Source organism: Hipposideros armiger, unplaced genomic scaffold, assembly GCF_001890085.2.
Source record: "Hipposideros armiger isolate ML-2016 unplaced genomic scaffold, ASM189008v1 scaffold_1453, whole genome shotgun sequence".
NCBI classification, from domain to species: domain Eukaryota; kingdom Metazoa; phylum Chordata; class Mammalia; order Chiroptera; family Hipposideridae; genus Hipposideros; species Hipposideros armiger.
In genome coordinates this window covers 157,314-178,762 of record NW_017732803.1, presented here as the reverse complement: position 1 = coordinate 178,762, position 21,449 = coordinate 157,314, and the positions used below count along the sequence as shown (strand labels likewise).

General features: G+C 40.2%; 3 protein-coding genes across 3 annotated transcripts in view; 2 read left to right on the top strand and 1 right to left on the bottom strand.

Annotated features, from left to right (window-relative positions):
* The window catches only part of SFMBT1 (Scm like with four mbt domains 1), a 122,983-nt gene extending 110,532 nt beyond the window's left edge, over nucleotides 1-12,451 (top strand). The window contains exons 13-20 of the mRNA XM_019633953.1: nucleotides 172-236; nucleotides 2,569-2,708; nucleotides 3,513-3,622; nucleotides 4,364-4,539; nucleotides 9,501-9,679; nucleotides 9,859-10,104; nucleotides 11,166-11,294; nucleotides 11,782-12,451. Coding sequence (XP_019489498.1) covers nucleotides 172-236; nucleotides 2,569-2,708; nucleotides 3,513-3,622; nucleotides 4,364-4,539; nucleotides 9,501-9,679; nucleotides 9,859-10,104; nucleotides 11,166-11,294; nucleotides 11,782-11,922 — 1,186 coding nt within the window. The 3' untranslated portion in view covers nucleotides 11,923-12,451. The remainder of the gene's footprint in view (nucleotides 1-171; nucleotides 237-2,568; nucleotides 2,709-3,512; nucleotides 3,623-4,363; nucleotides 4,540-9,500; nucleotides 9,680-9,858; nucleotides 10,105-11,165; nucleotides 11,295-11,781) is intronic.
* Nucleotides 8,238-8,508, bottom strand: LOC109377575 (mitochondrial import receptor subunit TOM7 homolog). The gene has a single exon (XM_019633972.1). The coding sequence runs from the start codon at nucleotides 8,409-8,411 to the stop codon at nucleotides 8,244-8,246; it is 168 nt and encodes a 55-aa protein (XP_019489517.1). The 5' UTR covers nucleotides 8,412-8,508; the 3' UTR covers nucleotides 8,238-8,243.
* An 8,184-nt stretch (nucleotides 12,452-20,635) lies between the features above and the next one.
* STIMATE (STIM activating enhancer) overlaps nucleotides 20,636-21,449 on the top strand; it is a 60,863-nt gene continuing 60,049 nt past the window's right edge. The window contains exon 1 of the mRNA XM_019633952.1: nucleotides 20,636-20,932. Within this exon, the coding sequence (XP_019489497.1) occupies nucleotides 20,773-20,932 (160 nt within the window). The 5' untranslated portion in view covers nucleotides 20,636-20,772. The remainder of the gene's footprint in view (nucleotides 20,933-21,449) is intronic.

Below are 21,449 nucleotides of genomic sequence, written 5' to 3'. Positions count from 1 at the left end.
AAACAATTATTAAAAAAAAATAGTATGATTAAGGAAGGACCTTCTGTTACAGATTTTGCAATCTGCCATATTTGCTTTCTTCTTAGATTTGAAGGAAACTAACCCTCTAACCCTCACACCTTACTAACCTTAAGGATTATCTCACTATTTCGTTACATTTTCTTGACCCAGAATACCATCCTCGAGGACTGTCCATGAGGGCCTGAAGAATCAGGAGCTGAACACCACAGACTCAGGTATAAGTTCATGCAATCTTAGGGAAAAGAGGACCTTTAGTTTCCTTTAAAGGACTATATCTAAAAATAACTTAAACAATACATTTGATTTATAGGCTGTAGCTTCATAGAGGGGATCTCTTAATTGTGATTGTAAAGAGTTATAATTGTCTGAGTTTAGTTTAATAATAAGTTTAGTTTAATAATTATCTTTAGGCTGATATCTCTGTGCATTTGTAATAATTGTAGCGATTCTTTACTGATCACTTACTGGGTGGCAAGATCTCTGGAAGTCAATATTATTATCCCCGGGTTTAGGTAAAGAGCCTGACGCTTTCCAGGCAGTGCTCTTTCTTAGGTGAGGTGGTTGAGAGGTAGGTGTTTATTCTTCTTTAAACCCTTTTTATGATATACATACTTTGTATATACCTGGAGTGCCAAAAAAATGTATACCCATGACTTGTATTCATCTTTTGTTATCAGTATATATTATTACAATTTTATTACAGTTTTTTCCTTTTTTAAAATGTGTATACATTTTTTGGGGGCACCCTCTGTATATTTCACAATTTAAAAAATAAAGCACTGGAAAACAGATTGTCCCAGAGTCAATGCCTGATGAGCGAGACAAGGATCCTTTCTGGAGGCCCAAACCTTTTGTCCAGCGATCTCTCCCTGGAGCTACTCTGGACCCCCTTTGCTGGTTGTATAATGCTTGGCATCTTGGCTGTGTGTATTCTACAATAGTATAGGTTAGGCATTTCGATGGTATTTAGTAAATGCCTAGAAAAGAAAAAAACCAAAGCTTAGAGAGGTCAAACAACTTAAGAGTAGAAGGGTCAGAAATGGAACTCAAATCTTTCTCAAATTCAAAACCTGCACTTTTTGTCTCTTCTACCCAGTCCCTTTTCATTATATGACTTATACATAGAGGATCAGGACTGTGTAACGCCTTGTTTTTTTATGTATTACTGGCCATTCTAATACCTACTAAAACTACAGAATTAAGACATTAATATCTCCCACATGACCACAGCCAAATTCTTTTTGGTTTGGGTTTTGTAATAGGTCAGGTTACCTTGGAAACAGAATCTGAGACTGATATTTATATGTAGGAGTCTCATTGAGCAGTGCTTTTGGAACCAGCTCCTGGGAGGGGTAAAGGAAGCAGCACTAGACAGAGGGAGTAGTTGAGCCACAGTGCAGTTGTAACAGAAGTTTCTTCCAGGGAGCCTTGGAACTGGCATAGCCACTTGGAGTCGTCCCTAATTGAGGTGTGGTGTACACACCTTGGTACTCCTTCATTGGTCAGTTATTGGAAGTAGGCTGCTGCTCCCTCCCCACCTCACAAAGGGTGGGACCTTCAGCAGGATGGCTCTCCTCCTGAGGGCAGTCCTGGGCTGTGGGTAATTCCAGGATGGATTTACAACTGAAGAGTATAAACTTCCAACATTCCCAGCAGCAGGGAGCCTTAATCTTGAAAAGGGCCATCTGGGTGGCAGAGTTCAAATAGAGAAGTGGGTGCCGACATGCTAACCACTGTGCTAAGACTACATTAATTAGAGTAAACGTTATGTACTTCAGGGTTTTATCAGCAGTGGGCAGTGTACACACACATCTCCTTTACTTAATGTTGGATTAACAGGGCAGTATCCATCAGAAGAGTTTCTCCCTGCTTGATATGAATATGAAATGTTTTAGTGTCTGTGAATTTTTTACATTCATTAGCTGAATTGCCAATCACTATGTGAAGGGGTTAAAAAAAACCCATCATATTGAAGTACGGTATTCATACAGAAAAGCAGATAGAGAGGGGTCTTGAGGCCCAGTTGTAGCCCACAGTACTTAAAGAATTTAAAGTTATGATCACAGCATACTTTCAGCCCTCTAAGGAATCCCAGAAACAGGAGGGCTCCCATATCATCGAAGGTTGCCATCATACATACAGGTTTAGTGGATTAAGGGGACAAACTATAGTTCTGGATAATATTATCATTCCCCAGAAATAATTCCAAAATAGATTATTGAATAGTTAGTTGTCAGGAATCATCATAGGTCCTCCACTTCCTTTATTGAGAAATATATGGCTCTGGAACAGTGTTACATTAACTCAGGAGTTACACGTAATTCAGGACATCTTTTGATTTCAGCAGAGGGATAAGCTCTGTAATAGTTTATGTAAGTATTTCAAGGGCACTCTCAGACAACATGTTAAGCTTCAAAAGATATAATTCCTAACTTTATGAAATGATTGCTATGCTTGTTTCCCAGCTCCCCCGCCCAAAGTAATTCGCCTTTGAAAAGGAGTGGAAAATGACTCTGTTCTGATTATTTGTTTCTCTTAATTTCCCAGTTATAATTAATGGAAAATATTGCTGTCCAAAGATATACTTCAACCACCGTTGCTTCTCAGGGCCATATCTTAACAAAGGAAGAATTGCTGAGCTGCCTCAGTGTGTAGGACCTGGGAACTGTGTTCTGGTCCTCAGAGAGGTAAGGTTCTGGACTAGAGCAAAAGAAGTTGGAAATTTCATAGCATTCTCATAGACTTATTCATACACGGATCTATCTGCATGCCATAGATGTGACAACTCTAGGTTTTATCATAAGTGATTAATTTTTATTATGTTGGACAATGAACTGGGCACACACTTATTTCTCCCCTCCCCAGGGAACATTCACCTAAGCAGCTCTTTATATAGCAAGTTCACCTCCATCAGTGTAGAAAGGTCTTCTGTCAGAGACTACATGAGAACTCTGCAAGAGTGAATTTGAGAATAGTCAGTCTATGACTGAGAGACTGTGTAACCCAGGACCGTGATAAAGCTACACATCTGCTGGATTTGCAGAGCTTCCCAGCCAGGGTGCCACACTGAGGGTAACATATGTGACGAGTACTGAACTTTTCATCCCCTAGGGTGGCAACAGGGTCTGGGGAGGCTGGAGCTTCTGGGTCAGACTTTCTCCAGCCACAAGAAGGCTCAGCTGTCTACACAGTGTCCCAAACAAATACAATTTTCTGTGTGTACTATGACGGAAAAGATTTGGAGGCATATACTAGAGTAATTTTAAGTTAATGGTACCTATTTCTATCTAAAAATGCTTTGAATATTTAAGAGGGTCTAGTTACTCTCTTATTTGTAATTTTGGTCAGCTGTCATATCTCCAGTATTATTATTTTGTTAATTAATATGACTAGAATTAATCTCCTAAATGACGTGCTAGGGGATAGCGAGATTCTAATGGTCTGTTTTTCTCCTTCCCAACCCTACTTTTTGCTTTAAAAACGGAACTCAGGTCCTCACTTTACTTATCAATGCAGCCTATAAACCTAGTCGTGTCCTTCGGGAGCTGCAGCTGGATAAAGACTCTGTGTGGCATGGATGTGGGGAAGTCCTAAAAGCCAAGTGAGTAGGCTCCTCTGCCCTTGATGCATATTCATCCTCAGCAAGTCACAAAATCAATTCTTCCATGGATAATATTAGAATACTTATGTTTCCTTGGGCAGTGCTTCTTCAGTTATTTGTGCCAAAGGACCTATTTTTTAAAAAATCTTTTTATTAGTTTCAGATGTACAAAACAATGCAATAGTTATATTTTTCACTCCTCACAAAGTGTAAAGGAGCTAGTTTGTTTTCTTTTTTAAGTTTCCAATGCCTTTATAAGATATGGTAAAAAGCACAAGAAATGGGAAATTTAAAATGCATAAAATACAAGAACGATTTTTAAATTAGATTTAAGAGACATAAAACTACTTTTTCAAATTACTGTGACAGTTTATAAACATTTACTCTTGTTTTCTGACCTGATCTTGTCAAGGATGGATGATAGTTGGCAGGTTATATTGGTACAGGGACCACACTCTTAGGATCACTGCCCTAGGGTAAAGAAAGACTTAAAGTCACTTTCTTTTAGTAGTTAGCGTAGAAGTTGCTATTTGAATACCTTAAACTTAGGAACAGAACGCAAAAACCTTATTTTGCTCATTTAAATAACAGTTTTTAGTTGTCATAGCTTACTAGATGATAAATTTGATTTAAGTACAAAATGCATGAAATCTATTGTTTTTAGGTCTGTTAATATACTTGATTTTTCTCTGGGTAATCATTAGTCTGATAAACTTGGTATCTGATGTGTTCCAATGGCAGATACAAAGGGAAGAGTTATCGGGCTACTGTTGAGATAGTGAAAACAGCAGATCGGGTGACTGAATTCTGCCGGCAGACCTGTATCAAACTGGAGTGCTGTCCTAACCTATTCGGTCCACGGATGGTTCTGGATAAGTGTTCTGAGAACTGCTCTGTACTTACGAAGACCAAATATAGTGAGTCATCTTTTTCAAATTTGTTAACTATCACAGCTGACCATACTTTATTTACTGAAAAATGTTTATTTTGCAGACAATCACATATAGCAGAGGTACACAAACTTCTGTGAAGATCCAGATAATAAACATCTTAGGCTGTGGATCATATAATCTCTGTTGCATATTCTTTTTTTGTTTTTTCACTTTTTAAAAAACCTTTTAAAAATCTAAAAACCATTCTTAGCTTGAGGGCCATGCCAAAACAGGTCATGAGCCAGATTTTGCCAACTTTTATATATAACATGTATATAAATTAGCTATGGCACCTATTAGGATATGTAATTCATTGCTACAATCCTCAAGTATTTATTATGTGTGTACTGTATGTTGTCATTGTTCTAGCATTGGAATGTAATAGTAAGGAAAAAGAGTTCCTGTCCTCACTGAGTTTACTTTTTAATGTGGGAGACAGGTAGTAAACAAGTGAACGAATAGAGAGAGATAAGAACTGTGGATAAAAATGAAGTAAGATGAGCAAGCAAAGTAGGGAGTGAGGAAGGCTAGGAGGTGGGATGCTCTTCGTACAGGTGGTCAGGTGGTCAAGGAAGTCTTCCTGAAGGAAGCCAGAGAGCCAGCTTTGCAGACATAGGGTGAGAATCAGTTCTAGGTAAGGATCAGCAAGAGTCTGAGGCAGGAACATGCTTAGTGTCTGTGAGACAGCAAAGGAGCCACACTGGCTGAGAGGTGCAGATAGCAGGAGGGGGTAGTTTTGGACCTCATTGTGAATTGTTATAACACCTATTCCTTCTCATTGCTTATCTCCTCTTGTGAAACTGCAACAAAAAAACAAATCATACAGGATGAGATTTCCAATTTAGAACTTTGTCAAGCCATTGTTATCCAAACACAAAATTCTGATTCTACCTTTCCTTAAATCCTATAAACTCTGATGTCACTTGGGAAAATTAATACAGAGGAGGATTTCACCTTGTTATATCTGAACATTGCTTTTAGGGCTCTCTAATTCTGCCTCTTAAACTTTATTATGCATGCAGATCAACTGAGGATCTTGTTAAATGGAGGTTCTGATTCGTAGATCTGGGTCCCAAGTCTCTACACTCCCAAAAAGCTCCCAGACGCTGCTGATATTGCTGTCCAAGGTCCACATTTAGCATGATGAGCTTTTTAATCACAAAATCATATGCGAGTCTAACCTTATTTCTATTTCTATTTATTGGATTGTAAACTCCTTAAGGGCAGGAATTGTCTTAGCTTATTATTGTGTTAGATTCTTAGTTTAGCAAATTGCCAAAATAAAATTGCAATTATTAGTAGGTAAGTGAAATATAGTATTCATATAAGTGTATATATAACTATAGCACTTTGAGCCTTTGAAAGATATGTGGATTTTCTAATGCTTTTTGTCTGCATTTATTTTTCACAATGATATAGTTGAAATTAGCTTAGATACTAGGAGAGAGTCTTTATAATTTTTCCCAATTAGTAATTTGAGTGATATGAAATGGATATATATCCTTTAGAATTCATTTTTTTCAAAAAATTACATTATATTTTGATATTGCTTTAATATATAATTCAGAGCTAGAATGTATGTGTTTCATTTTGGAATTATCTATATATTCTAAAATTCATATGAAAATGCAAAGCTTCTAGAAAAGTCAAAATAACCCTGAAAACAAAGAAGAAAATTGGAGGACTTCTTCTTTCTGACTTCAAGTTTTACCGTAAAGTTATAGTAATCAAGAGTTGGGTATTGATGAGAGAACAGTCAAAAAGAGTAATGGGACCAAATAAAGGACCCAGAAATAGAGCGAAACTTACATAGTTAAATGAGTTTCTTTTTTTTTTTTAGATTTTTATTGGGGGACTTTGGGGAGGGGAATAGCATTGGGGAATCGGGGAAGGGGAACAGACAAGTTGCTGTCCTATTGTTCTTCAGTCTAGTTGTGGAGGANATGACATTGCCTTTTTAAAGAGTCCTGGCCGGTTGTCATGTACAGCGTCTCATATTCTGGAGTTGTCTGGGTGTTTTCCTGTGATGTTTGAGCTGTTTTGCTGACCCCGGTGTTTCCTGAATTTGGTCTGGAGGAGCTATTAGATTCCAATAGCCTTTTTTACAGCAAGAACAATCCATAAGCAGTGCTGTGTGCTTCATATTACATCGCACCAGGAGGCACGTGACATCAAGCAATCCCACTACAAGTGATAATAAGGTCAATTATTGCGCCTAGTGGGGAGGTCTCTAGATCTCACCATTATAAAGGCACATTTTCTCCTTTGCAGTTAATAAATTATCTCTGTGGTGGTGGTGGTGGTGATATGTTGAGATCCTGTAAATGCCCTGTTCCCCAGTAAATTTTCACTCAGTGACCACCTCTTCCTGGTAAAATAATGAAACCCAGTGATGGCTGATTTGGAGCTGCAGCTCATGAGTGAAGGCGCCTGTCTCTGGGCCTGGCACCCAACACACTCAATAAATGTTGGTTTCCTTTCCTTCTTCCGGAATGCCAGCCAAGGCAAAGAGAGAACATCCCTTTTCTGTCCCAGGCTGGTACTGTGCCCACGGAGGAAGAGTATGGCCAACATTATAGCATGGGGGCTGGTTAGGGGTCTTTATTTTTAGAAACTTCAGGTTTTCTAAATGCTGATTTATCTTGTAACGTTCATTCATAATGGCGATCTCCATTATCATCAGACTTCATTAACTTGGAATAAAATCAAGGCGAGAGTGTTGTCTGAATTAAGGGACAATCTGAATTGTAGAATAATTTAATGAAATGCATTTTTTAGCGTTTTAAATATCTGTTTGTCAAGTGTTGCCCTATAGGAGCCTATCAAGCCTCTACTGCTTTAATGATCTGTTTAAAATCCCTTGCAATTTGTATAATATTTGCATGAAGATGAAGTCGTGTTGGAAGAGTTTTACAGGTGGTTAAAAATAGCAGGATCCCTGGCTCTGGAACCAGCCTGACCTGGCTTCCTTTTCTGCTTCTGCCTTGTAGTGCCCTTGGGCAACCTACCGTATTTGCCGGCGTATAAGACGACTGGGCGTATAAGACGACCCCCTAACATTTCCACTCAAAATACAGAGTTTGTTATATACTCGCCGTATAAGANCAACGTCCTCCACAACTAGACTGAAGAACAAAAGGACAGCAACTTGTCTGTTCCCCTTCCCCCAATTCCCCAGCGCTGTTCCCATCCCTCAATTCCCCACTAAATATCTTAAAAAAAAAAAAAAAAGATTGTGGTGATGGTTGTACAACACAGTAACACAGTGAGTATACTAAAAACCACTGAATATGTACACTTTAAAATGATGGATTTTATGTTAATTGAATTATATCTCAAAAAATGAAAGAAATAAAAAATGAGTAAGACTTGAATAGACACTTCACAGGAAAAGATATGCAAATGGCCAATAAGCACATGATAAAATGCTCAATGTCATTAGTTATCAGGGAAATGCAAATTGTTTTTAACATTTTTGAAAACATTTATTTTGATACAGTCTATCATAAATAAGTCAGGAGAGGTTCCACTCTGCATGTGAATGGCACAGATGCATGTGAGAAGAGCCCCGTGCCATTCAGTTGGTGAACATCTGAACCATGTCCCATCTCTTACCCAGCCAGAGCACATACCTTCCATGTTGTTAATGTCCACTGATTGCTTCCAAATCCAGATGACCAAATAGTCCTTTATCCCCAGAGTAAGCTCAAAACAATGGGTTCAGACATTCCAGGACTTGCACCCCTCTTAAATCCCAGGTAAATCATGAGAGGAATAAAGCCCCATCTAATGGCAAACTGGCTGCCCTTGAAGAGCTGCTGCAGCTTCTGCTTGGCCCCTTTGCTCAGCTTCACCATGGTGCTGGCCCAGGTGGCACAGGAAGAACCAGGAAATGCAAATTTAAAGTACAATAAGAAATTACTGTATACCCACTAGATTGGCTAAAATGAAAAAGACTGACAATCTCATTCTGGCCAAGGTGTAGGACACCTACATCTTTCATACATTGCTGGTGGGAGTGTAAAATTATACAACCCTTGGGGCCGGCTGAGTGGCTCAGTTGGTTAAGAGTTGGCTTGGGAGCCGGAGCTCTGAGCAGCAGGGCTGCAGGTTCAGGTCCCACATGGGCCAGTGACGCTGCGCCCTGTACAGCTAAGATGGTGAACAACAGCTCGACCTGGAGCTGGGCTGCCATGAGTGGCTGGTGACGGCCCTGATTCCTCAACGCTGTTCCCTTCCCCAATTCCCCAAATCAAAGAAAAGAAAATTATACAACCCTTTTGGGAAACTGAGGTTCTCTAAAAATTAATCATACATCTATCATATGATCCAACAATTCCATTCCTAGATATTTATCCAAGGAAAATGGAAACATGTCCACTAACAGCCTGGTACCAGAATGTTCATTGCAACTTACTAATGGTTCAAACCTGGAAACAGCCCAGGTGCCCATCAACAGGAGAACAGATAAACTGGCATATTCATACAGTGGAGTGCTATTCACCAATATGACGGAATGAGCCACTCATGCACACAACAGCAAAGGTGAAGCTAAAAAACATGGTGAGGGAAAGAATCCTTGCACGTAAAGTACCTATTGCATGGTTCCATAGATGAGGCAAAACTAACGCATAGTGATGGAAAACAGAATAAGGGTTGCTTCTGATGAGGGGGACTGACTAGGAAGGGACCCCTGGGGACTTTCTAGGTTGATGGAGGTACTCTGTGTCCTGATTGGGAAGGATTATTCAGGTTTATGCCTCTGTCAGTACAATCAAACAGTATATTTGAGATCTGTACAATTAAGAGTACTCTGCTGTCTGGAATTTATACTTGAATCAAATACAGTGTACCTGTTTTCTGCTGTGCTAATATAGAATCTCCTGTAGTTTGAGGTGTATAAAAATAATGAAACGACTTGATTTTTCTTTATCATTCACATTTAGCACACTATTATGGAAAGAAGAAAAGTAAAAGAATTGGGAGGCCACCTGGTGGGCATAGTAACTTAGCATGTGCTCTGAAAAAAGCCAGTAAGAGGAGAAAGAGGCGGAAAAATGTTTTTGTTCATAAGAAGAAGCGCTCTTCTGCATCTGTTGATAATACCCCGGCGGGCTCTCCCCAGGTACGAGATCTGATGGGCCTATAACGTCTAGAAGCCAAGAGATCATTGCTTTACAATACAGACTCAGAAAGAATACCTGTAGATCTTTCTAATTCAGATCTCTGGCCAATACAAGATGGTTTTGTGGCCCCAGAATTGGTTTGTCCTGAGTTTCAATGAGACCTCTCCTTTTCCTCTAGGGAAGTGGGGGTGAAGATGAGGATGACCCAGATGAAGGAGATGACGACTCCCTAAGTGAGGGCAGTACATCTGAGCAGCAGGATGAGCTACAGGAAGAGTCAGAAATGTCAGAGAAAAAGTCATGTTCCTCCTCTCCCACCCAAAGTGAGATATCCACATCGATGCCTCCAGACAGACAAAGGAGAAAAAGAGAGCTTCGCACATTTTCATTTTCTGATGATGAGAATAAACCTCCTTCACCAAAGGTACCCATTTAAAAAATACACTGTCTTTTCTCTTCTCTTCTCTTCTCTTCTCTTCTCTTCTCTTCTCTTCTCTTCTCTTCTCTTCTCTTCTCTTCTCTTCTCTTCTCTTCTCTTCTCTTCTCTNTCTTTTCTCTTCTCTTCTCTTCTCTTCTCTTCTCTTCTCTTCTCTTCTCTTCTCTTCTCTTCTCTTCTCTTCTCTTCTCTTCTCTTCTCTTTTCTTTCTCTTGAGTTTCCCTGTAGAATCTAATTGTTAATGATATTGGCATTCCACTTATTTTAATACAGGCTTCAGTTGAATTTCCTGGATCTCTTTTTAAATGATTCCAAATTCGGTGATTTACTTGTGTTTCAAGGATTATTTGGAGGTCAACTACTTATCAGGAGGAAGGTCTCAGAGTGGCTGCTTGTTTTAATTTAAAGAATGTTTCATTGTGAGTTTATTTGTAGACTTGTCATTTAGTTTAGGGAGAACTGACTTTGTAATATTTTCCATGATATGTATGGTTTTATAGAAATATAATGGTTTCATAGAAATATATCCTTTTGATTCTGGTTAAACCATTGTGTTTAGTATATTTAACATATACATATATGTACATATACATACGCACTAAAGAATGGCAGTTAGTGTTTTAAAACTGGGTTGCTTTTTAAATATGATCTATGAACAGAAGCAATAAATGATTTCTCCTGATAATTTAGCTAAGCCTTCTCTCATTGGAAATATCACCCCATTCACTTTAGCACCCTGACAGAGAGTGAGTTGAAATAGACCAAGGAACAAATGAGAGATTTAAAAATGATTTTTCCTCTGTTAAATTGCCTAAATTGTTTCCGCTGAAACTTTGACATACATTCTTCCCCATTGGTATTTCTTATTATAAGACAGCAATTCCCTGAGTACCTAGTGTGTATGGGCCTTTGCTGCCTTTCCTGGAGAAACCATGTCATAAAACCACTTTAAATCCTGCCTAGAGGGGTTATGAATTTATATAGAGTGACTTTTTTAGAATAAAATAGCTCTTATACCATTTGCTTTGATTTTGTTGTGGGGAATGAAGGAAATAAGGATTGAAGTTGCTGAAAGGCTTCACCTGGACAGTAACCCCCTGAAGTGGAGCGTGGCCGATGTTGTGCGGTTCATCAGATCCACGGACTGTGCTCCATTAGCAAGAATATTCCTAGACCAGGTAATCATCAAGATCTTCCCTTTTTAGTAATAAATTTCTTTAGCAAAGGACTATGGATGTAGTAATAGCAATTTATTTGTAAGTCTTAGGAAAAATAATTCTATGCAAAAGAAAAAAAATTATTTTAGTTCCATTTTTAGGAGTACAAATATGTCATAAAGTTACTTATCTGACTTCCTCTATAGTTGAAGCAGGTTATCATTGCAATCCCATTTTTTCTAGTTTACTAAATTTCTGCAGAGCAGAAACTATAGAATGGATTCTTATCCTTGGTAAAACTTTGTTATTAATTCTGAAAATTAATTAGTATGAGGGACTATGAGAGGCATTTCAAAGGAAATGTGTGATACTTACTCAAAGGGGGAAAGTAATGAAAGAAAAGCACAGGGACTCTGATTTTGACAAAGCCAAAGTTAATGGGGGCAGTCATGATTGCGCTGCCATTCATGTGCACATCATAGATAATTTGTATTTTATGCTTTAACAGGAAATTGATGGGCAGGCCCTGCTGCTCCTCACCCTTCCCACTGTTCAAGAGTGCATGGACTTAAAATTGGGCCCTGCCATTAAACTTTGCCATCACATAGAGAGGATCAAGTTTGCTTTTTATGAGCAGTTTGCCAACTGAGAAGGACAACCAAAGTGAGCTGTATCTACGAAGCACAAATGCAGCAAATCCTTCGCCTGCTCTACATGTGGAGCTGAAACAGTCCTGGGGCTCTGGGCCCTGCAGGTGTAGGCTTGCTCTCTTTGCACTTTCAGGGAAGGAGGACCCACACCAAGGAAGCAAAAACTGCACAGAAGTTGCTCTCCTGCCAGTGGAAATGTGGGCATCTCTCGTTCAGCCGATTGCAGTTTTTAAAAAATAAAGGTTGTGAAGAAAAGACTGATGATATAAGAAGAATAAGCATTTCCAGTGGCGTGGCCGAAAAACGAAGAAGAATAGGCTGCTGGAAAGCACCCTTTTGGTTGTTTTCTTTTTGTTCTGTCCCTTCCCATTGTAGGAATAAACTTTGTTCTCTGCTTTCTCTTTCTTGGAAAGAGAGGACATAGCTTTAAGTCAGTGCTGATTTGGGACTGTGCCTAAGGCACATCAGTGCTTCACTATCATTGTGTTTTTGAGCTTTTTAAATTAAAACAGTTCATTTTGGGGATGATTACATGGCTCTAGGGTTTTGAATGTTCAGTCACACTTTGATCCAGTTTAAAATCTTATTCTTAGGAGTTCCTTTGTTTACTACCTCTGTTGCTAATTGAGCTTACAGCCATGTATGAGGTTTTTTGTATGATGCCATTTTTAAGCCACATGAACACTAAAACTATGACAGAAGTTGGAGGGAAAAAACACTGTTAGCTTTCTTGAAAACATTGTGTGAGCACTTACACCAATTCCTTAACTGGCCTACCTGATCTAAGAACTCTACTGTCATCATTTTCCTTCTTGACCCAGCTTGGGCTACCTGTTTGAAGAAGTATCTCAAAGGTTGTTGGTATTTCAGATTAATTGCCCTCTCCCCATTAGTTTTCAGAAGGGCTTCAGTGGCTTTTATTTTGTGTTTACAGTTGTTTCTCTAACTGTTTCATCTCTAGAGTCCTTACTTTGGGTAAAAATCAGTAGGTATTCCTTGGACTCACAGTTAAGTCCATTTTCCCTTCTTTCTCTGTGTCTCCAGGTAAGTAGTGTAGAAGCACAACAGAGAAAACGTGTTTGGGGTTGAGGCATAGCATGGAGTTTCTGTAACTGTGTCCTCAGCGGCTGGATAAAGGTTAAAAGGTGGTTAGGGGATTCTGGAAACCACTTTGCCTAGTCACGTTTATAGTTTTCATTGGTTAAACCTTTAAATTGAATGTAATCTGCAGTATGAGGATTCCCACTCAGTAACTCGGTTTTCTTTTAGATGTTTCTTTTGACCCAGCTCAAGTTGACATGAGAAATGACAGGTGATATTCACTTAGGATTGTGCTGCTAGCTATTATAGAACAGCATTTGCTGTACTGTTCCAGCCATGAGGAATGAAGAAAAGATGCATAGATGGCTTCCTTTAAATGATTTGCTTTGCTGAGTGTATTTTTAAATATTATCCTACTCACCTGCAAATTTATAATAGAATCATTCCCCTCCAAGATTTGAAAATGTTTTAAAACAGCAAACTGGGCAAATTCTAGACAGCTGTATAGATATAAGCTAATATTATTTCAAGTGTAAACTGATGGTGGCTTTTTTCCTTTTTGTTCCCTCACCCCACCTGTTTTTGTGGACATTGGCAAATGCTCTGTAGCGTGGGTCCTCTCTTTGTTGGGTAATTTATGAACCACCTTAACTAAAGCCCTCCAAGCAAACCATTGAAACATCAACTCTTTGCTTAGACTACTACCAGATATACCTGGAGAGAAGCTTCATTTAAGTAAAAGTTACATGTTTGAACTTATTCAGACACCCAACTTTTAAAAATTTGATTACTTCTATGCCCGTAGAAGAGAAGCATATATAAGATGCTTTTGAACAATTAGCATTAAGCAGATAGACTTTAGAGGGGATGTATCTTGAATAATACAATTTCCTGAGAGCTCAGCACTCAAGGCACCAAGACAAAGAGGGTTCCTTGAAGATCAGTGGAACAAAAAATTTTTGGAATTAATTAACATTGTTACCTTATTTAGGGAAATGAGATTTATTTTCTATAAGAGGGAATTTACCAAATGCAACAATGAATATGTTATATTGACTCTCTTTTGACTTCTCTAGAAACCATAGAACTTAGAACATCTCCTTTCACAAGTAAAGGGTGAAAAGTGCCTAAAAGATGAAACAAATGGCGCTAAGTAGTCTCTGTCTGTATAGACTTAGATAGAAAAATCAGGGCCTTCTCATTTAAGGCCAGCTTCATTAAAGAAGAATTATATACCCCCAGCCCCCACTCCCAGATATTACATAAGAATACTTGTTTGGGAATTTGGCACCAGGCATTGTTTTTTTAAGTATAAAATTTAGACTCCATTTGCCTCATCAAGTTGCTGGCGCTGGGCTGAACAGCATTGACAGTCTGATTCCTGTGATTCTGAACCAGATTTAAGCCTGTTACTAGCTTACCATGTTGGGGCAAAATGTTTGTATATTGCACATAGGTGCTGAACATTGTTTTTTAAAGGTACCAACTCTTAAATTTATGAGAGGTGCATTGTGAAGCACTGCATTTGTCTGAATTTCACCTTTACCTGGCCCTACAGCCTGCCTGAAGTCAGAAAGTTTTCCATGATCCATTTTTGATCCTGAATTGACATGCTTGGAAACAGGTGAATGGACTATATCATCCTCCTGGACCTTGAAGTTGGCTGACTAATTTAACCTATTACTGCTGTGTTAATGTATTAGGGAAACGTTTTACTGCACATGAAGATTTGCTCTGATATATTGACTATTTTTTTGGCTTCTGGGAGCTATGCTATTTTCCTTTGTAAACTATCTTCATCCTTCTCAATTGAAGCAGAGTTGAAGTGGCTAATGCAGGGAATGCATTAATGGTGGCTTTTACCATACCTGCCTTTCTTTAGCAATGTAGGTGGCTTCTAGCATCTACATGATAGATATATGAAGTCACGGAAGGATAGTTACCAATCTCGGGAAAAGATGGGCTCCTTGGTAAATACCGGGGGGTGCCAAAAAAAATGTATACAAGTGGACACTTCGATCAACGTTACTGAAGCAGTAGTTCACCATAATCAGAAATGTCTGGATGCTGATGGTAACCACTTTGAGCACCTCTTGTAATTGCAGAAGTCAATCNCCTCATATGTGGGATCTAAAACCGGGGTCCTCTGGCATCCCAAGCCAGCTCTTAACCAACTGAGCCACTCGGCCGGCCCTGGAAATTACTGTATCTTGATTGTAATGAGGTTTACATCTGTGTACACATTTCTCAAAATTCAGTGAATTGTATGTTTAATATGGGTGCATTTTTGGTATGTAAATTATGCCTTAAAATTGATTTAAAAGACAAAAAGAAAAAAACCTTGAAGTGATCAAGCTGTTCTACAAACTTAACTGCTTACCCAAACAAAGCTCAATACTCATTATAGGAAGACAATAAAGCCCAAATACTTAACAATGTAGCAATCATAATATATAGCTTCTAGTAAAAAATTACTAGACATGTGAAGAAGCAGGAAATTGTGACCTATAATCAGGGGAAAAGTCCGTGAATATAAATAGACTGAGAAATTAAAGAGATGATAGAATCACCAGAAAAGGACTTTACAGCAGCAACAATAACAATGCTGAAGGTTTGAAAGAAAAAATGGAGCATAACGAGGAGCACGGTGGGAGATACAAAAGTGAACCAAATAGAACGTCTGTAACTGAGAATACAGCTTCTGAAAAATTCACTGGATGGACTTAACAGAAAAGAAGCCTCTACGAAAGAATAAATTAGCAAGCTTGAAAATATAACAACAGAAGCTTCTCAAATTGAAGCACAGAGAGAAGAAAAAGGAAAAGAAAAATGAACAGAGCCTCAGTGGCTCATGGGAAACGATCAAAGACCCAACATGTAATTGGATTTCTAGAAGACATGGGAGAAAGAAGGGCAGAAAAAATATTTGAAAACCAATGGCTGAATATTTTCCAAAGTTGATGAAAACTATAAACACGGAGAACCAAGAAGCTTAATAAATCCCAAGTAGGATAAACACAAAATCACACTAAGCCACATAGTCAAATTGCTGGAAAACAATGATAAAAAAGAAAATTGTGAAAAAATGAGAGGAAAAAAGATATTACATACAGGAAAATAAAACACAAGAACTGATACAGATTTTTCATCAAATCAAGCCAGAAAACAATGGAACAACATCTTTAAAGTGCTGAACGTAAAAACTTGTCAATCTAGGATTCTGTATCCAGTGAGAAATATCTTTCATAAATGAAGGCAGAAAAAAAATGGGTGAAGGCACTTTGATCCTTCCTTACGCAAAGCAAGTGGCTTTAGTCCTTATATACTGCCATACCAGCCCAGCTTCTGGGCCCTTTTACAAGTTTTGTCATCTTTAGTCAAGAGTTAAGTCTGGGGCCGGCTGAGTGGCGCTATGGTCGAGAACAGGCTTGGGATGCCAGAGGGCCCCGGTTCGGATCCCANTTTTTTGGCACCCTCTATATTTATTGAATATGATAGAGGCAAACATAGAAACCAGTTCAGAACTTGGCCTTTATATGCCTTTTCTGGAAGTAAAATTCTCACTGTAAGAAAAAGGGCATTGGACCAAAGCTTCCCAAGAACTTGAATACATTTTACTCACTCTCTTGTACCAATTCAGTCACTAATATGGTATCTCAATACAGATTAAAAGCTTTAGGAGGCCTTAGCATAGGACTCAGAATCATTCCTCTCTCTTAAACCAAAAATTATTTCTAGGGGATACAGAAAACATCAGGGAATTGTTTAACAGTAGGTAAGATTTATCTAGATGTGGACATTAGAAAAACTCACAGGCACTTACATTTACTTGGCACCTATCACCAAAGACTGTTATATTCTAGACACCATTTACTGATTTGATTGATGCCCTCAGAAGCTCTGAAAGGGTTGTTAGGAGCTTAGCCTCAACAATGGAAACACACACTGGGTTTGAACTCTGGTCCTGTATATTGGGGATGTTTCATGTGTGTAAGTTCAAAAGTGCTCTGTGTTAATGGTTGGCTTTATGAAGATGAAGGAGAAGATGTCACTAACAAATGAAGTATAAATTTTGGTGGGGACTCGGTAACCCCTTTTAAAATTTGAATGTCTTTGGTCCTGGGTCCACTGTAAGGAACCGTGTGTCATGGTGATGGTGTAGGCTCAGAAACTGTAAGACGGAGCCTCCTGCAAAACCAAAAATAATCAATTATATTCATGCAATTATAATTCTTCCTTGACTTTATTCACTTTACAATGTTTTGCTAGTGAATTTTGCTGATTCCCACCCATTGTGTGAGAATGTGCATACTTTGGAAATTTGAATTTATCCAAATAAGTCATCTATGGACTTGGAGTTTGGGCAAAAGAGTTGTAAGCTCAAAGCGCAGTCTGAACGGGTCTGGTTCCAAACCTGCTCACTTGGGGTTTCCTCAGTGCTTGTTCCAGATCACACAGGTAGATTTGTTTATGAGGGCTGCCTTAGGGGCAAAGGTATAGAAGATGTTGGGTGGTAAATACACTGGAGATTGATTTTTCTTGGTTCTGGTGTTTCAGAAGTCTATTTTCACAAGAACCAGTAAAACCAGGAGTAGATGATGGGGGAATGGAGAAGTAGGCCTAAAACTCCCTCCCCTTATGTCTTTCTGATAACACACTTTTTGGGTCTGTCCTGTCCTGGTGCTATGGCCTATCACAAAGGACTGTTTAAAAAGGGAAACAAGCCACAGCCGTGCTGAAAAGTCTTCAACACCAGCAGTCAAGTGCAGTCCTGAGCCATGGGAGACAAAGGATGATACTGATGAGAAATGAAGCCACCGTTGCTGATGCGGGGTGCCTATTCTCAGGATCTGTGGGAGCTCAGTCCTAAGGGCTTCTACGTGGTTTTTTTCAATCTAACTGCATGCCTAGCTTGGCAGAATCGAGATGGCAAACAATGTTGAAAGGATAAGGGTAAGCTTTGGGGGCAAATCAAGTCCCAAAGCGGATGATTTATGGTGGTTTTGCAAGAAGCCTAGGGAAGTACAGTTTGTGTGTTTCTCTTGCGATTTTAAAGTGCTCATTTCTTTCCCTTTCTTCCTTTCTTGGGTTGAGTATTTTCTAAAGACAATCAGAGGCCTGCCAGGATGGGACTTCTGGCTGGTTCCAGCACTGTCCTTGGGCCTCTTTCTAATACTAACTCATTGGAACTAATGCACTTTGTTTAATGTATGTTCCCCCCTCCCCCGTTTTTTTAAGCTGCTTGTTTGGAACAAAATGAAATGCATATTGCATTGTATCCTTCCTGCTTGCTGTTTTTCTCAATTTTAAAAGTTATGCATTGAGGATAAAGTATAAGGAGAAATATGCACAAGAATACCTATTAAAAAAAACTTCCACCAAGTTTGATGATATTTCAAGGGATTAAAAAGTAACTTTTGGATGAATATTTTGTGTGGTTTTTTTTGGTTTTTTGGGGGGTTTTTTTGTGTTGGTTTTTTTTTGTAAATAAAAGTGTATATAAACTTGTATATTATGGCAGTTTTAAGTGATTGTGAGAAAATTAAAACAGGTCTTTAGCTATGTTTATCTTCATTTGACAGCAAGAAGGCATCTTGGCCAGAGTAAATCCTTCAAAAAACTTTCAGTGGGGCCTCAAAGAATTACCTGTGAATGGAGGAGAAAATTCCTTCTTACTTTAATAAAAGGAACCTTTCCAGAATTCTCTCCCCTCTCCTGCTGTCTCTTTTTTTTCTTTCTCTCTCCAGATTAAGGTGCTTTTTTGTTCTATTGCAGTTCAGGAAAGGTAGAAAGAGCAGAATGTCCCCACAGTGGCTTTGCTCCTGACATTGGAGACTCTGCTCCTGATCTCTGAAGACTGCTTCTTGTTCCAATATATTTGCCATTGTAACAACAGAAATGGGATTAAGGATTCCTCCACATCTGGATGTGCAGAGCAGTGCTTTGTCAAAAACTTCATCTTTCAGCTCTATGTGCAAATTTTCCTTGATCTGTCTGTGTCTTTAAGCAATTAATAGTCTTATGCCCAACCACAGTCTCTTCTGCTTTATGTACTTCTCTTGTTGGGTTCTGTCTGAACGTGGACTGTAACTGTTGAGCATCCCCTTAAGAGACCTTCTTAGACTTAAAGACAATAATGCAAATTTCCCTCACCTATTTATTTTCTTCACCTGATTTTCTGTATGCTCCCATGGTTAATACTTGTGGAGAGTTTTAAATTTTATAAATTAAAATTTCAATTTAATTAAAACACACTTCGTTGCATGTTCTCTGTGCCAGGCAATTATGTTGGCTTCAACGGTGAATAAAAACTAGTTCCTGCCCTCAGAAGGCTCGCTCACACTCAGCTATGAGAGAACCGTGTACTGCCGTCTAACTTAAGTCTGAAAAGTTCTAGTGGAGTAGCACACACAAGGTAATGTAGAAGTGCAGTGTGGAGAGGGTGGTCAGGCTGAAGCATGAGTAGCAGTTCATGGAGCAGGGAAAAGGGAATAGTATTCCATGCAGTGAAAATGCTGTGTAAAGGCACAGAGGTATGAAATTGAGTTTTAAGAGAAGGACTGGAGAATATGCTCTACGGAGCCAATAGCATTTTTGTTCTCTGGATAATCAGGTAAATAGCCCAGTTAACCAAGAAAGCTTTTGTATAGCATTTAACCCTTTTATGTAATTGGAATGTCTTGGTGGCTATCTTAAATTTCCCTAGATAGGGTATTTATTGCCCCATAAATGTAGCCCGATGTCTACTGGCATGTGTAATGCCATGTGTACAGTAGCATTAAGTGGATGTAGCAGGAAGGTCAGGGAGCACCATCAAGAGGTGTCTAGAGAGAAACCAGAGGAGACTGGGTAGGGTAGATAAGGAAACAAGGACTAGAGACCCTCCTAGAGGTAGAAAGTAGATTCCAAGAAGCCAGAAAAGGTTAGGCAGGAATAAGGATACATGTGTGGAGGGAGGTGTTGGGACTCGCAAATATCAACAAGTTGACTTTCTTTTATGAGTCACGTTCAAATAAAGATAGGGATATATTCACATATTTTCAGTATAAACCTTGTATATTTCTAAGTGAAGGCAATTCGATTGAAATGATCATTTAAATTACAATTAGCAAAGAAAAACGTCGACTAGGGCCTGATTGGTGACTGTAAGTTGACCCCTGTCAGGATATTGGTACTAAAAAGGAAAGTAGAAGGACGCTGAACGTCTGGATTGGGAAGTTTATGCCTTTGTGCAGAGTCTTGGATTGTTTTCCTCAACCACCTGCTTCAGAAAAATAGAGGCCGCTTGCTGAAAATGCAGATTATTCGGCCCTGCCTCAGAACTACTGAATTGGAATCTGAGGGTGGAAGCCAGGAGTACTTTTAATAAATTCTGCAGGGTATGAGGGATTTATCTTGTTGGGAAAAAGAATTTAGTCACAGACTGTCCCTGCTCCTGCCTTCCTGCCCTGACGCTCGGAGTCCCAGGGATCGCTCTCCGATCTCTGCTCTAGGGTCTGCTCAGCGGGCGCACCTGGCCTGTCTTACCTGTAGTTGGGACTCACAACCCCGACCCCTCGTCCGGTCGGGGCCCCACCCCTCGATGGGGAGTGCAGGAGCGGCAGAGGCCCGCCCCACGCCGGGAAGGGCCAATCAGGCGCTGCGATCTCAGACGTCGGGTTACGCGCGGCGCCGTGGGGGCCGCGGGCCGGAGGTACCGGCTCCCGGCTTGGACTCCGGGTTCCCGGCTCTGGGGTCGGTGGCGCGGCCCCCGCAGGCAGTGAGGCCGTGCGGGCCGGGGCGCCTGGCGTCCCTCCGCCAGGCCCGCCATGCAGGGCCCCGCTGGGAACGTGAGCCGCGGACTGCCGGGCGGGCCGCCCTCCACCGTCGCGTCCGGGGCGGGCCGCTGCGAGAGCGGCGCGCTCATGCACAGTTTTGGCATCTTCCTGCAGGGTCTGCTCGGCGTCGTGGCCTTCAGCACTTTGATGCGTGAGTCCGAGACCCCTCCTGAGGCCCTGCATCACTAGTCGCGTTCCAGGCCCCGTCTCGGGGACCCTCCTGCCTGAAGAGTTCAGGCCTGAGGACCAGGGCCCTTTGGCGGAGGTGCCTTCTTCCCGCGAGCTCAAGCTGGGCATTCCCAGACTAGGAGCTTCGGACCCCGACCCAGGGTCCTGGCTTTATCGATGCAGCATGTAGCCACGGGTCACCCCTGGTCCTCTCCTACAACACCCACATACCTTTTCTGAGATACCCGCCTAAAACTCGCTCCCCTCCCACCTTGTCATCGCGAATTAAGGCGGGTTACCCCACTTTCAGCTTGGGGGCATTACCTTCTCTTAGAGGTTCTTCTTAGCCTCCCTTCCTTACTTTGAACCCACATCCCTAAATCCCCAGTTTGATGCTGAGCTGTTTTCTGCACCTATCACTTCTCAGAGATATACTATCTCCCGTTCTGATTTAAATGCCGCTACTCAATCAATACCTGGATTGTTAGGCCATGCATTCC